This window comes from Oncorhynchus tshawytscha, linkage group LG33, assembly GCF_018296145.1.
Source record: "Oncorhynchus tshawytscha isolate Ot180627B linkage group LG33, Otsh_v2.0, whole genome shotgun sequence".
In the NCBI taxonomy this organism is placed as follows: domain Eukaryota; kingdom Metazoa; phylum Chordata; class Actinopteri; order Salmoniformes; family Salmonidae; genus Oncorhynchus; species Oncorhynchus tshawytscha.
The window spans coordinates 49480015-49495132 of NC_056461.1; the positions used below are offsets into that span (position 1 = coordinate 49480015).

Consider the following 15118-nt stretch of genomic DNA (forward strand, 5'->3'; position numbering starts at 1 on the left):
GATGGTCCTGGCACTCACAAAAATGAAAAGGAAGCCAGTTTAGATTTGGCTTCAGACTAATCGCCTCAGAAACCAAACATTACTGACTGAAAAAAAATTTAAAAACTGAATTGTTTCATCTTGTTAGCTAAAATTCATCCCTTTCCTAAATTAGCCATGGATGGAGATAGGGATTTGGACTTGTGGTTTTCCTTAATTCTCCGTACTGGCCAATGATTATGATCCAGCCATTAATTCATACATTGTTGTGCTACTGGCCTGAGAGGATGGAAGGTCAATATGTAGCTAGATGTTAATTAGCCGGCCTGGCGTATTGTTGCCCATTAAAGTTAGGCTAGCGAGCAAGCATTTTAGCCAGGTAGCCTAGGACATAAAAAGCTTGTACTATATGAGTGTCACCATGGCATTGGCTTGAGCCAATTATTATTTTACACAAATCAATACAATATTTAGCTCATGTTGAGTGGACTGAATTGTTTTGTGTGTTTTAGTTAGGGTCAGTCTAATGAAGTTAAAATGGTGCTGGAACAGAGGCAGCTCCGGTTCTCTTTGCTACTTTGTTCTTTTCTGGTAGTCTGAAACATTACCTTGCTTGACCATGCAACATGCTTTGTGAACTCCACAGGACAGCGGTTTCTCTCCGGTCCCGGCCTTTAGGCATACATCTCTCAGCGTCGAGACCGATATGAACTAGCCACTTTGACTCACAAGTTCTGATTAAGGCTGAAACGTCAACCATAATAGTTGTATCAATAAAAACAATGGTAAGCTTTGCACCTTTTCAATGATAATCTCTTTTAAAATGCACCTCGATTCACATCAGTTGAGCGCCCTCCACTTCTTTCCACTCACTGGACCAGAAAGGGCAACGAATTAAGTAAATCTCAAAATGCATCTTTATTCACAAAAATGTTCATCTTTTTTAATAATTACAGACATGTTACACACAGGACAATCCACACCAGAAATTAAAGTGCTGAATGAGAGTGGAAGGTATTGGTAGACTGAGAGTCACCAGTATATTAAATATCATAACATGTGCAAACAACTGAAGACCAATCGAGAGCTGAAAATGGTACAATAATAAAATCTGGACACCAAGGTGAGTTCTTAAAACAGCTTTGACAAAACCAGAAAATTAAGATCCGAGATTCTGATCAGTCAGTTATGCACCTTCTCAGAAAAACAGCAGTGTTCCCGTCTTCAGAGAGAGAGACAGCATTGACCATAAAACTCTTTCTCAGCTCAAAAATCAGAAAATTACCTTTATTTTTTTTATTTTTTAAATGGCACATAGCCAAGAATGGATTGAATCCTGGCCTTGATCTAAGTAACCAGTTCATCAATGTAAACTGGTTGCCACCTCGCTAAGCAACTAGATTAATGTGGATGCAACAGGCAACGACTGAAGTCGAATCAATCTCATTCTGGGGAAAACTTCACACCAAAATACTGACTTGATTTCAACACCAGCTGCTGCTCTCCCCCCTTCGGTCATTCCGAAAACGCCCCGGGCTGAGCCGGTCATTCCGAAAACGCCCCGGGCTGAGCCGGTCATTCCAGCGCCCGGGCCGGCCGGTCATTCCAAAACGCCCGGCCGAGCCGGTCATTCAAAACGCCCGGGCCGAGCGGTCATTCAAAACGCCCGGGCCGAGCCGGTCATTCCGCGCCCGGGCCGAGCCGGTCATTCAGCGCCCGGGCCGAGCCGGTCATTCAAAACGCCCGGGCCGAGCCGGTCATTCCGCGCCCGGGCCGAGCCGGTCATTCAGAAAACGCCCGGGCCGAGCCGGTCATTCCGAAACGCCCGGCCGAGCGGTCATTCAAAACGCCCGGGCCGAGCCGGTCATTCAAAACGCCCGGCCGAGCCGGTCATTCAAAACGCCCGGGCCGAGCCGGTCATTCCGAAACGCCCGGGCTGAGCCGGTCATTCCGAAAACGCCCGGGCTGAGCAAGCGACACCTTCAACTCTGTCGCAACGTGATGAAAACTATTAGGCTAAATTAATGCAGTAACACTATCAATGCAACCCTTTGGAGACTTCACTATGAACACTTCAGTACTCAACGTTCTGTCTTTGTAAAAACAACATTTCCCCCCTTCCCATTATTTTGACATTCACTAGCAGTAAATGTCCTCTGACAACACAGATACTGATTGGACAGACTGGTTGATGGTCTGGTTCTTTTGGTTCAACCTGTGTTCCATGACATTTCACTTACCCAGAATCACATTCAATGTCTTGACCCCCCCCAATCTCTATTCAACATAGTGTCTTCCTAACAGCTGAAACCATATCTCCACCGAACTCCAACAGGTCACACTGCTCCAGCTCGTCATATCTGCCTGAACGTAGGAAACAGACAACGGTTGTCTTGCAGGCGTCTATACAGGGCTCTGACACATGGCCTTTATGTCTGAGGTACCAGAACCGCTGAAACACACGGTCGTCCTGGAGGAAGGTCCTGATCAGCCCGTCCCAGTCCGACGGGAACAGGGATGAGACGCCGTAGGCGTCGGAAGCACGGTAGAGGAGGGTCCATTTGGGGTTTGGGTCAGGGTGGAAGATGGCGTGTTGTGAGGTGGTGGGGAGCAGGGAGGAGACCCCCCCTTCAGGCTGTCGGTTAGCCTCTGTAAGGTTTAAGATATAAGTCTCGTGGTCCAGAACAAACCGGGAACTGCCCTTGTAGTTACCGTCGACCAGGTAGACCCGGTAACCTGGCAACCGGAGACAACATTTAGAGAAGCTCTATGATTTGTTCTGTCTCTAGTACATGACTATACAACAGTTTGAGATCTTGTCCTCGCTCGTGACAGAGTAGAAGAGACCATACATTCTGATTGAGAGGCAACAAATTCAAGTGTGGGTGAGGGGACGTTAGGGCAGGGGTCTGGCTATCGGTGGCTATAGAGTCTGACCCGGGTTGTGGTGTGTGTGTGTGTGCGCGCGGATGTACCTGGGTTGAGGTTGACATAGGTGGTGATGGAGGGAGCGATGAAGGCCACGCCCACAGCCCTAGTCATCGTCGCCTCATCATAAAACATCTGAAACTCATCCATGTGCGTGTGGCCGAAGAACTGACCCGTGATCGTACCCTCATACCTAGACACAGACGGATACACATTAAAACCACCCACAGCAGAATAAATCTGATCCAGAACTACAGTCAGAAAGAACTAGTTCATAAACCTCTCCCTCAGGAAAAGACTTCACTATTTTGTTGAAGCCCTGAACTAGCTCACTGGGGTTAATCTAGTCAAGGGCTTGCTGGTTAGTTGGTGTTCTCAGGAACCAGTGACAGAACTGAATGTGGTCTGGAGTCCACATATATATAAAAAAATCCCAGACTGGTACCAAATTTTTTTTTTATATATATAATCTCTCTCAACACAATAGTAGATTATATAACCCCAGGCTGGAACACATTGAACAAAAATATAGTTTTTTAAAACACATGTTAAGTGTTGGTCCCATGTTTTCTGAGACAAAATAAGATCAGACGTACAACAAGCTTCTCATTTACTGCACAAATTTGTTCCCATCCCTGTTAGTGAGCATTTCTCCATTTACTAAGATAATCCATCCACCTGACAGGTGTGGCATATCAATATGATTAAACAGCATGATCATTACACAGGTGCACTTTGTGCTGGGGACAATAAAAAGCCACTAAAATGTGCAGTTTTGTCACAACACAATGCCACAGATGTGTCAAGTTTTTGAGGGAGCTTGCAATTGGCATGCCGACTGAAGGAATGTCCACCAGAGCTGTTTCCAGAATTTTGAACATAGGTCATTTTAGAGATTTTTGCAGGACATCCAACCGGCCTCACAACCATGCCAACCTAGGACCTCCACGTCCAGCTTCTTCACATGTGGGATCGTCTGAGACCAGCCACCCTGACAGCTGATGAAACCGAGGAATATTTCTGTATGTAATAGAAAGTCCTTTTGTGGGGAAAAAAAACTCATTCTGATTGGCTTCAAAGTAGATGGGCCTATGCCCTCCCAGGCCCACCCATGGCGGTGCCTCTGCATGCAGTGGCTACCAAGGATAGGAGGACAGTTACATGAACACACGCAGACAGTGATGCCAACTGGTGAGGGGCCAAAATGGTGATACTTTTTGAAACACGCAAAACGAGTCCCTGCTAGGGGGAAACACAGGGTTTAACTAAGTAAAACAAAAATACTATAATCTACATGATCAGTCTGTCAAATAAGCGGTTAATGTGAACCTAAATCACAGCTAAAAAAAAATGTAAAGAAAGCAAGGCAATGTTATCGACATGACTGATTAATTAGGGCTGATTTTAAGTTCATTACAAATCGTTAATGAGCATTTTTGGATGCCGATTCCATTGCACTCCTTGAGGAGACTGAGTGGCAGGCTGACCACCTGTTATGCGAGTGCAGCAAGGAGCCAAGGTAAGTTGCTAGCTAGCATTAAACTTATGTTAACATAATCACTAGTTAAACTAGTAATATCAACCATGTGTAGTTAACTGGCTTGTCCTGTGTTGCAAATAATCAATGCGGTGCCTGTTAATTTATAATTATCACTACTTCGCCAAACGGGTGATTTAACAAACGCATTCGCAAAGAAAGCGCTGTCGTTGCACCAAACCATAAACACCTTTCTTAAAATCAATACACACGTATATATTTTTTAACCTGCATATTTAGATTAATAAATTCATGTTAGCAGGCAATATTAACTAGGGAAATTGTGTCACTTCTCTTGCGTTCAGTGCAAGCAGAGTCGGGGTGTATGCAGCAGTTTGGGCCGTCTGGCTCGTTGTGAAGACCAAGAACAGTTCCATATTTCACTGAAAGAATAAATGTTTTGATTTCGAAATGATAGTTTCTGGATTTGACCACATTAGTGACCAAAGTCACGTATTTCTGTGTGTTTATTATATTATAATTAAGTCTGTCTTTTGATAGAGCAGTCTGACTGAGCGGGGGTAGGCAGCAGCAGGCTCGTGAGCATTCATTCATACAGCACTTTCCTACGTTTGCCAGCAGCTTTTCGCAAGCACAGCGCTATTTATGACACCTCACCCCGGTCTCTCCTACAGTTACCTCACCCCGGTCTCTCCTACAGTTACCTCACCCCGGTCTCTCCTACAGTTACCTCACCCCGGTCTCTCCTACAGTTACCTCACCCCGGTCTCTCCTACAGTTACCTCACCCCGGTCTCTCCTACAGTTACCTCACCCCGGTCTCTCCTACAGTTACCTCACCCCGGTCTCTCCTACCCGTTACCGTTTAGGGAGACGCGCTGCTGTAACGGACAAGTCTCTACTCTCTTCAGTCGGGCGGCTGCGTTCTGTTGTCATGTGAACGACTGGCTGAGCCTTGGAAACAGCCGGGATTGGTCCAAACGCACTTCACTCATTAACTGACAGCCAATAGTGATTCAAAGACCCCCCAAAACGTCCCATCGGGATCTACACGAATCACTTAGGTCCCCTATATTGGATTTAAAATGGCAAATTTTGCATCCCTGACCACCTCTTCCTACCGGTTGATGATGTGGTAGTAGTTCCAACTCCAGCTGCTCAAACAGAGACCAGGGGGGATGTGACCGATGATGTGGACCTGAGACAGAGACAAGGGGGAGGGGGACAGTGAGACAGCCATGAGAGAGGAAGATCCAATGGTTACAGGTTAGTTACACCCCTCTTCTCATCCCTCACTCCCTCCGTCTGTAGCCTGCAGTATATTGACCAGACAGTGGAGTGGGTTATCACTCTCTCCTCACTGGTCTGCAGTATATTGACCAGACAGTGGAGTGGGTTATCACTCTCTCCTCACTCGCTCTCCCTTCTCTTCACTGGCCTGCAGTATATTGACCAGACCGTGGAGTAGGTTATCACTCTCCTCACCCTCTCTCCCTTCTCTTCACTGGCCTGTAGTATGTGGATCAGCCACTGGAGCTGGTTAGCAGGGTCAGTAGAGTTGACCATCAGCCAGTAATTTTCCCTGGCACAGAAGTTCATGTTCAGAGACACCACTCGAAGACCTGGCTGGACCTCTACCGTGTAGAACCCACCATGCCTGGAGAGAGGAGAGGGAAATTCATTTTAGAATAAGGCTGTAACATGTGGAAGAGTAGGGGTCTGAACATTGTGCGTTCAGCTGATCCAGGGATTGTGAGATCTGGCATACGTCTGCAATGCAGTCAGGGAGGGGGAAGGAGATATCTAGTCAGTTGTACAACTATATGCATTCAACTGCAATGTGTCTTCCACAGTTTTCCCCACATATCAGCTAACCACATCATGAGAGTTTAACATATCGGCTAACCTCGTCATAGGATACAACAACCTGATACCTGGATAGGTGTTTAACAAACTACATCAATCTAGTGCCCAAATGCAGTCATTGACATCGCACACAACCATTGGTTGACGCATGCAACGACTAAGCATGGGAATACAACCACTACCTCACCACCACAGAGGACTGTCTGGATCCTACCTACCAACCTGGGATCAGTTTCCGATGTTTTTGTCTAGTTAAATAAAGGTTAAATAAAATAAAATTCTAAATTAAGTAGTATGGTGAACTAGAAGATTCTCTAGTTAAATCATTATCAGACCTAAGAGTCTTCAGGGCCTGTTCTGGTAACCATGGCGCCCACTCCTCGGCCATGGTGTCATAGAGCCAGCGTGACGACCGGTTGCCATGGACGAACGGCGGGGGGAAACTGTTGACCGGGGTGCTCTCATGGTTACCGATCGCCGGGTACACCTTCAAGTTACCTAGGTGTCTACAGAGAGTAAAATAAGGTTGTCACTTACCATTCAACTTGTGTGTACACACACACACACACACACACACACACAGAGAGAGATTGTGTACCTGTGTATCAGTCTGGTGATTACGGTGAGTTCAGACAGTTGCTGCTTCCTGGTTTGAGACCAGATGTTATGAGCAGGTATGTCTCCTGTCCAGTAGACCCAGTCCCACGGTCCGGTTCGCGCTGCGTTCTCCAACATGTTCTCCACAGTTCTCAGGGGCAGGTCACATTTACTGTAGGAGCCCCAGAACCCAGCGGCTCTCTGATTCCAGCTGGGAGATCCAGACTCATTACGACAGCACAGCGGGTCCTTACAGTCAGCAGAGCTGCCCACTGCATAGTCCTGTTCACAAATAACACCCGGATTGACATTACAGTTGTATTTTAATGTTGCAAAAGCAGCAGCTACTCTTCCTGGGGTCCATATAAAACAAGACATTATAGAACAGGAATAATGTTTGGCCACAATGAATGACGTGTGAAGCGATTGTGTGTTAGCTGAAGGTGAAGCTAACAGTATTTCTGTAATGAGTGGTCAAAAAGGCCATGTCTATCAGAGAGGTCTACCATCACAAACAATGGAGAAACTGCATCCCATAACATTTTACCATGGAAACAGCTGTTCTATCATTCAGCCTACAGTAGCAGCCAGAGTGGTGTTCAATGTAGACCTACATTCCAGGAGACGTTTTGGGGGGGGGTAACAAAATGATGGGTGTGACAACCTGTTAATCCTCTTGTCCTTTAGACAAGGTGATTGATTATGTGTTTGATGCAAGAAACCACTTTACTAAATAAAATGCATTATTCCCCATACCATTATTACAGAGAATCAGACAAATGCTACTTTCTGCCTATTGGCTACTTCGCTTATTCAAGCCCCTCTCAAAATACAACACTGCCCCTTTAAGACATAAAAGCTATTTACCCAACTTGTTTTTTCAAAGATGTCTAGAAATGCACATATTTTGTTCTCTTGCAGGAAACAACCATTCCCCTATTGCCGACTACAAATGATCTATAACTGGGCTAATAACTCACTAGCAAATATGAACAAATGTACAGATGGCTATATGCAGCGCTCGCTTTGATCTCAAAACAAGCGCATCTACTCACGACCACTCATGTTGTAAACACAGTCCAGTTCAAAGTGGATGGCACAGATCTATATATGGCAAAGGAATATTTGCATATAGGCCTAATGCAGCTCTGTGGAGTACGTGCTGAGTCATGAGTGTCAACGCAATGCGATGCGTTCTGCCTACAACAAAATCTCTTGCAGACGTAGTTGTTTCGGTATGTTGCATTGGAAGTGGCTCATTTTACGTTAGATCACAATTGTAGGAAAAACTCTAGAACAGTGATCACTAACCTTCGAGTCAAGATCAGAGTCAAAATGCAAACCGAGATCTACTGCTCAGATGTTTAAAAAAATATATAAATATATATATTTTTGAAAAAAGCCTATGCAACATTAACCAATTAAAAACAGTTGTGGATCAATGAGGTTTGTACAGTAAGCTAGAGGCCCAATATATTATCACTGCATACGGGCTATGCTGCCAATGCATAGTTGTTCAGGCCATTTCAAAATAAATTCATTCAAATATTTATTTTTAAATCTTTCAGCATTGAGGTAGACTACATGATCACACCAGTAAAAGATCTGTTGTTGTATTACTTATGAGGCTCAGCTGAATGACATTTAAATAGTTTTTATTTAACTGGGCTGATGGTGCCTGCATCTGAGGGTCCGTCTCTGCGGAGGGGGAGCAGGAGCAGAGCAGGAACGCTTGTCAACAACTGACATGAATCCAGAGGGCTCGTACAGTTCATCTCTAAACCGATAGGCGGAAGGCTTGTCAACAACTGACATGAATCCTTTTACAAAAGCTTCCAGTGGGGAATCTGGATTCTACTCATTATACACAACAGATATGTTAAAACAACAGAGTCCTGAGAAAACATTTGGTATGATCTCTTTAGGCTCAAACCATTGGCCTCGTCATTGCCACAATTATGGTCACTACAGCCAATGGGAACGGATATTTCTTTGTAGCAAAGGCTCTGGTAAATTAGTGAAGATATAATCAATACAAGCGATGTCACAAATCCAAACCTAATTGATACTCAATCTAGCTGGTTGAGTGATAAACCTGGGTTATATTACAAGCGTTAGAAGTTCTCTTCATTCGGACACCTAGTTTACTAACCAGTCAATGTTCAGGTCACCCAGAAAAAAAAAAAAAAGACCTCTTTATCATCATACACTATCAAGCACTGCACACGTTATCCAAATACTGACTGTTAACACTTGGTGGCCTTCAGCAGCAGCCCAAAATAAAGATTATATATATATATATATAAAGTGAGACAGGTGAACTTGTAACCACAACACTTAACATGAGCTTCACAGAAATGTGGCTATGAAACAGAGCGCCACCTCCGCCATTGGCATTCCTGTGTTTTCTGCACATGTTGTATCATTGTATAGCTACTGCTTTATCAAAAGGAATGATCAAGGTGAGGAGGCACTCCCAGAGGCACTCCCAGAGGCACTCCCAGAGGCACTCCCAGAGGCACTCCCAGAGGCACTCCCAGAGGCACTCCCAGAGGCACTCCCAGAGGCACTCCCAGAGGCACTCCCAGAGGCACTCCCAGAGGCACTCCCAGAGGCACTCCCAGAGGCACTCCCAGAGGCACTCCCAGAGGCACTCCCAGAGGCACTCCCAGAGGCACTCCCAGAGGCACTCCCAGAGGCACTCCCAGAGGCACTCCCAGAGGCACTCCCAGAGGCACTCCCAGAGGCACTCCCAGAGGCACTCCCAGAGGCACTCCCAGAGGCACTCCCGACAGAACTGGTCAACATATTAATGAATTAGATGAGCTAGTTCAGGAATACAACCACAGTGAAACGTCTTCCGAGGAAAGGTCTGAAACTGCCCTACCACATTTTGACTAACCTGATCCCAGTGTATGTCTGTGAGGAAGAGGACCCTGCTCTGTGGTGCTCCAGGCTTGGGGGGTGAGGGCGGGGTGACTGGGGGTTTGGGGATCCGGGGTAGGGTTACGTTCCAGGGGGCATAGATATCGAAGCGTCCGCATGACCTCCCAACCAGCAGGGCACAGGCCTCAGACGGCCACAACAGAGACTGTTGCAAGGCCCTGAAAAACAGGAGGAAGGACATAACCATTACTTACACCTGCCCGTCTCCATGGAAACAAAGGCATGTGGTCCAGGTACAGCGAGCACATCACCTCTAAATAAATGCGGAGGACAGCATTTCTTCAGAGGCTAGGTGTATTCACTCACTGTCCCACCATGCACTGCAGCAAACTTATAGAACACCAGGAAAAATGATTTATTAATTTTTAAAAAGATATCAGATAATCAGGACCAATCCCAAGCCTACCTGATGAAGTCATCTCTGAACAGCTCTGTGATTTGACGACAGACCCGCTCTTCAGCCAGGTGGAGACGGATACAGGCCTCACCCACAGCCCGCGCAACACGTTCCTCATTAACGTCACTCTACATGGGACAGGAAGTAGTGAGGAGAGAGGTTAGACTGATACAGGCCTCTCCCACAGCCCACTCATATGGGAGAGGAGAGAGGTTAGACTGATACAGGCCTCTCCCACAGCCCACTCATCATCACATCACTGTACATGGGAGAGGAGAGAGGTTAGACTGATACAGGCCTCTCCCACAGCCCACTCATCATCACATCACTGTACATGGGAGAGGAGAGAGGTTAGACTGATACAGGCCTCTCCCACAGCCCACTCATCATCACATCACTGTACATTAAGGTGCAATAAAAAATATAATAATCAAAATCCTGATGGAAGGAGTCCAGATTCTCTGCTTTTGTGAATCTACTAACCAGGTTCTCAACCCTATTGGTTGACAGATGAGAGAAAGACATTTCATTGGCTCCTTTCTGGTTCATCCACAGCAAGTGAACTAAACAGACCAGACCCAGCTGGTACCTGGTTCCTCTACAGTCAATGAACTAATCAGACCAGACCCAGCTGGTACCTGGTTCCTCTACAGTCAATTAACTAATCAGACCAGACCCAGCTGCCATCTCATTGGTGTCTAAGCAGACCGGAAACGTTACCCTATCACAACCCTTCTTGGTTGTTATGGGGATGAAGCACGACGTTGAGATCTGACTATCTGCAGCGTCAACCAAAAGCACACCGTTAGCCTCAGTGACGTTCACTCACCACCAGGCCAAACCACAGAGCAGTCTTCTCGTCAGGCCTCTAATCTGTGTTACTTTCAGTTGTCTTCAGACAACAGATCGCCTTATACCCTAGTTTAACAAAAAATATTTAAAAAAAAAAAGTGTGATCTTGGTTGCTCGTCATTTCAGCTACCTTAGTTGGTTGACAGACAGATGAACAGGCCTGAAGTGCTTGCTACTAGGATGAAGTATCATGGAACATCCAACTCTGTCTGTTTACCCTCATCTAGCCCCGTATCAGTTGTGTTGCTAAACCACCAACCCTGTCTGTTTACCCTCATCTAGCCCCGTATCAGTTGTGTTGCTCAACCACCAACCCTGTCTGTTTAACCTCATCTAGCCCCGTATCAGTTGTGTTGCTCAACCACCAACCCTGTCTGTTTAACCCTCATCTAGCCCCCATATCAGTTGTGTTGCTAAACCACCAACCCTGTCTGTTTAACCACATCTAGCCCCCACCAACCCTGTCTGTTTATCAGTTGTGTTGCTAAACCACCAACCCTGTCTGTTTAACCACATCTAGCCCCCGTATCAGTTGTGTTGCTCAACCACCAACCCTGTCTGTTTAACCTCATCTAGCCCCCATATCAGTTGTGTTGCTAAACCACCAACCCTGTCTGTTTACCCTCATCTAGCCCCGTATCAGTTGTGTTGCTCAACAACCAACCCATTTATTCTGTCCTATCAAGCAAAAAGGCAGTAACTGCTCAGAGTGGAACTGAGAAAAAGGGCTTTTAATTTACCTTTGGTTTCACAGTAACTTTATCCAGTTACTGGCTAACATGACCCCCATTGTCTCCTAAGCACAATAGAGGCAGGATACTTGCCCACATGATTAGGCATATTGAAATGTAGTAAAAAATGACATTGCTCATTTGGTCAAAAATGTGTTACTGTCTTTTTGCTTGGTAGGCCAATATTGCGTGCCCATTGGCATTGCCAACTCAAGGTCACATTAAACCATTTTAGTTCATAAAGCTGCACTGCCAACTGCACTAAGGTCAGCTGCACTAGATAAACCATTTTAGTTCACTAGAACCGCACTAAGTCACACGTCAGCTGCACTAAGTCACACGCTACTAAGTGCTGCACTAAGTCACATGCTGCACTAAGTCACACGGTCAGCTGCACTAAGTCACATGATCAGCTGCACTAAGTCACATGATCAGCTGCACTAAGTCACATGATCAGCTGCACTAAGTCACATGATCAGCTGCACTAAGTCACATGATCAGCTGCACTAAGTCACATGATCAGCTGCACTAAGTCACATGATCAGCTGCACTAAGTCACATGATCAGCTGCACTAAGTCACATGATCAGCTGCACTAAGTCACATGATCAGCTGTAAATGCCAAGACCCTTGTGACTTCTGGAACGTGTCTCAACGGAGTCATGGTTTTATGAAGACAACTTCCTTGGCTTCCGACTTCCGACTGCTTTGTTTGAACTCAGTGAAAAGTCAGTTCTGCAGATGTTGTTCCTTCCCTTTTAGATCAGGGACCAACTGCAGATGGGTGCAGTTAATGTAGAACAGAGAAACACTGGTCTGGAACTCGCAGGGAAAGCGTTGGACATCCCCATCCTACAGGTTTTAGGTTCTCCCTCCCTCACGTGCTAGTACCGACATGCAGTTGTTCTCCCTGCCCTACATGCACCAATCGCTCCAGGCGTTTACAGTGTACTAATCGTGTTAGCGCAGGTTATTAGTTCAAGAGCCCTAAGATTGCATTGAGAGAATAGGGTGCAAGGGCCATATAGGGAATAGGGTGCCATAGGGCTCTGGTCTAAAGTAGTGCACTAATATATATATAGTGAATAGGGTTCCATCTTACCAGCAGAGCGACATCCAGGATGGTGAAGAGGACTTTGCACACCGGACAGGTCAGGTTCCGCCAGTTGAACCCGACCCGGAGACGCCCGACCTCTTCCAGAAACGTTATGCCCGGTTTCCCCTCGTCCTGCACGGGGAACGAGGTCCCCAACGGTAGCGAGCACAACACCAGAACACAATACAGCAACCCCACGGCGCAGGGGATAGGTGCGAAGCGCATTGTTCTGCTCAACAGCGAAGTCAGCTCGCCGAAAGGGATTCAAAACAATGTTTCAGTCCAATAGTTGAAAAATAAGTTACACAAATAAACCATCCAAATTGCTTTTTTCTAAAACCTCTAGTTGCTTAGTTAACTAGTCAGCTATCACGCAATAACCAAGTTTGCATTCGCAGCTGTTGTGTTCTGTTTGGTTGCGACACCGATGTAATAAAAAAACCAGGAAGCGCTGTGATGACAGCTTTGTTTCCCTCTTTATAAAAGTCTACAGCGCTGCAATAAATATAATCGATAAGTGACAAACTCGAGTGCTGCTGAATCGAGAGAGCAACCTTCGGGTCTAACACCCTAAAACTGCTGAACAACAAACAAACACAGACGAATGGCCCGATGACTGCCTTGTTTTATGAGCCAGTACAGAGATCAGCTGACTGATCACATGACAGAACCGGTTTACAGTGTGATAGAAACGCGTTCTCTGGTTCAGATTGGAGCCATTCAATTGGTTAATTACTACCAATCAGTCATTGCATCGTTATGTTCGTCGGTGGATTTTTAACGTCAACATTACATACCTTAAATAAATAAAAAGTAATGAGGATTAAAACACAATAATGCCTGAAGGCTTCTTTCCTTTATGATCCAAGGGGTTATATTTAATGATATGTGTTATATTTAATAATATGTGTTATATTTAATAATATGTGTTATATTTAATAATATGTGTTATATTTAATGATATGTGTTATATTTAATAATATGTGTTATATTTAATAATATGTGTTATATTTAATGATATGTGTTATATTTAATGATATGTGTTATATTTAATAATATGTGTTATATTTAATAATATGTGTTATATTCAATAATATGTGTTATATTTAATGATATGTGTTATAATTAATAATATGTGTTATATTTAATAATATGTGTTATATTTAATAATATGTGTTATATTTAATGATATGTGTTATATTTAATAATATGTGTTATATTTAATAATATGTGTTATATTTAATGATATGTGTTATATTTAATAATATGTGTTATATTTAATGATATGTGTTATATTTAATGATATGTGTTATATGTTATATGTGTTATATTTAATGATATGTGTTATATTTAATGATATGTGTTATATTTAATAATATGTGTTATATGTTATATGTGTTATATTTAATAATATGTGTTATATTTAATGATATGTGTTATATGTTATATGTGTTATATTTAATAATATGTGTTATATGTTATATGTGTTATATTTAATAATATGTGTTATATTTAATGATATGTGTTATATTTAATAATATGTGTTATATTTAATAATATGTGTTATATTTAATAATATGTGTTATATTTAATAATATGTGTTATATTTAATAATATGTGTTATATTTAATGATATGTGTTATATTTAATAATATGTGTTATATTTAATGATATGTGTTATAATTAATGATATGTGTTATATTTAGTGATATGTGTTATATTTAATAATATGTGTTATATTTAATGATATGTGTTATATTTAATGATATGTGTTATATTTAATGATATGTGTTATAATTAATGATATGTGTTATAATTAATGATATGTGTTATAATTAATGATATGTGTTATATTTAATGATATGTGTTATATTTAATAATATGTGTTATATGTTATATTTGTTATATTTAATGATATGTGTTATATTTAATAATATGTGTTATATGTTATATGTGTTATAATTAATGATATGTGTTATATTTAATGATATGTGTTATATTTAATGATATGTGTTATATTTAATGATATGTGTTATATTTAATGATATGTGTTATATTTAATGATATGTGTTATATGTTATATGTGTTATATTTAATGATATGTGTTATATTTAATAATATGTGTTATATGTTATATGTGTTATATTTAATAATATGTGTTATATGTTATATGTGTTATATTTAGTTATATGTGTTATATTTAATGATATGTGTTATAATTAATGATATG

The 15118-nt window shown here is 43.0% G+C and overlaps 1 protein-coding gene across 1 annotated transcript; it reads right to left on the reverse strand.

Moving 5' to 3' along the window:
* Positions 1-2089: 2089 nt before the first annotated feature.
* Positions 2090-13534, reverse strand: smpd1 (sphingomyelin phosphodiesterase 1). Its single transcript, XM_024406010.2, has 9 exons — positions 12895-13534; positions 10220-10338; positions 9770-9971; positions 6869-7149; positions 6606-6776; positions 5890-6061; positions 5526-5602; positions 2955-3100; positions 2090-2715 (listed from the first exon to the last, which is right to left on the reverse strand). The coding sequence occupies exons 1-9, from the start codon at positions 13111-13113 to the stop codon at positions 2261-2263; spliced, it is 1842 nt and encodes a 613-aa protein (XP_024261778.2). The 5' UTR covers positions 13114-13534; the 3' UTR covers positions 2090-2260.
* Positions 13535-15118: the final 1584 nt, after the last annotated feature.

Coding starts and splice junctions, on each gene's coding strand:
- smpd1 (XM_024406010.2), bottom strand. CDS start 13,113: ATGCGCTTCGCACCTATCCCCTGCGCCGTGGGGTTGCTGTATTGTGTT. Junction 10,339..12,894: donor TCCTGGATGTCGCTCTGCTG/GTAAGATGGAAC, acceptor TGTCCCATGTAG/AGTGACGTTAATGAGGAACG. Junction 5,603..5,889: donor GTGAAGAGAAGGGAGAGAGG/GTGAGGAGAGTG, acceptor TCTCTGTCTCAG/GTCCACATCATCGGTCACAT.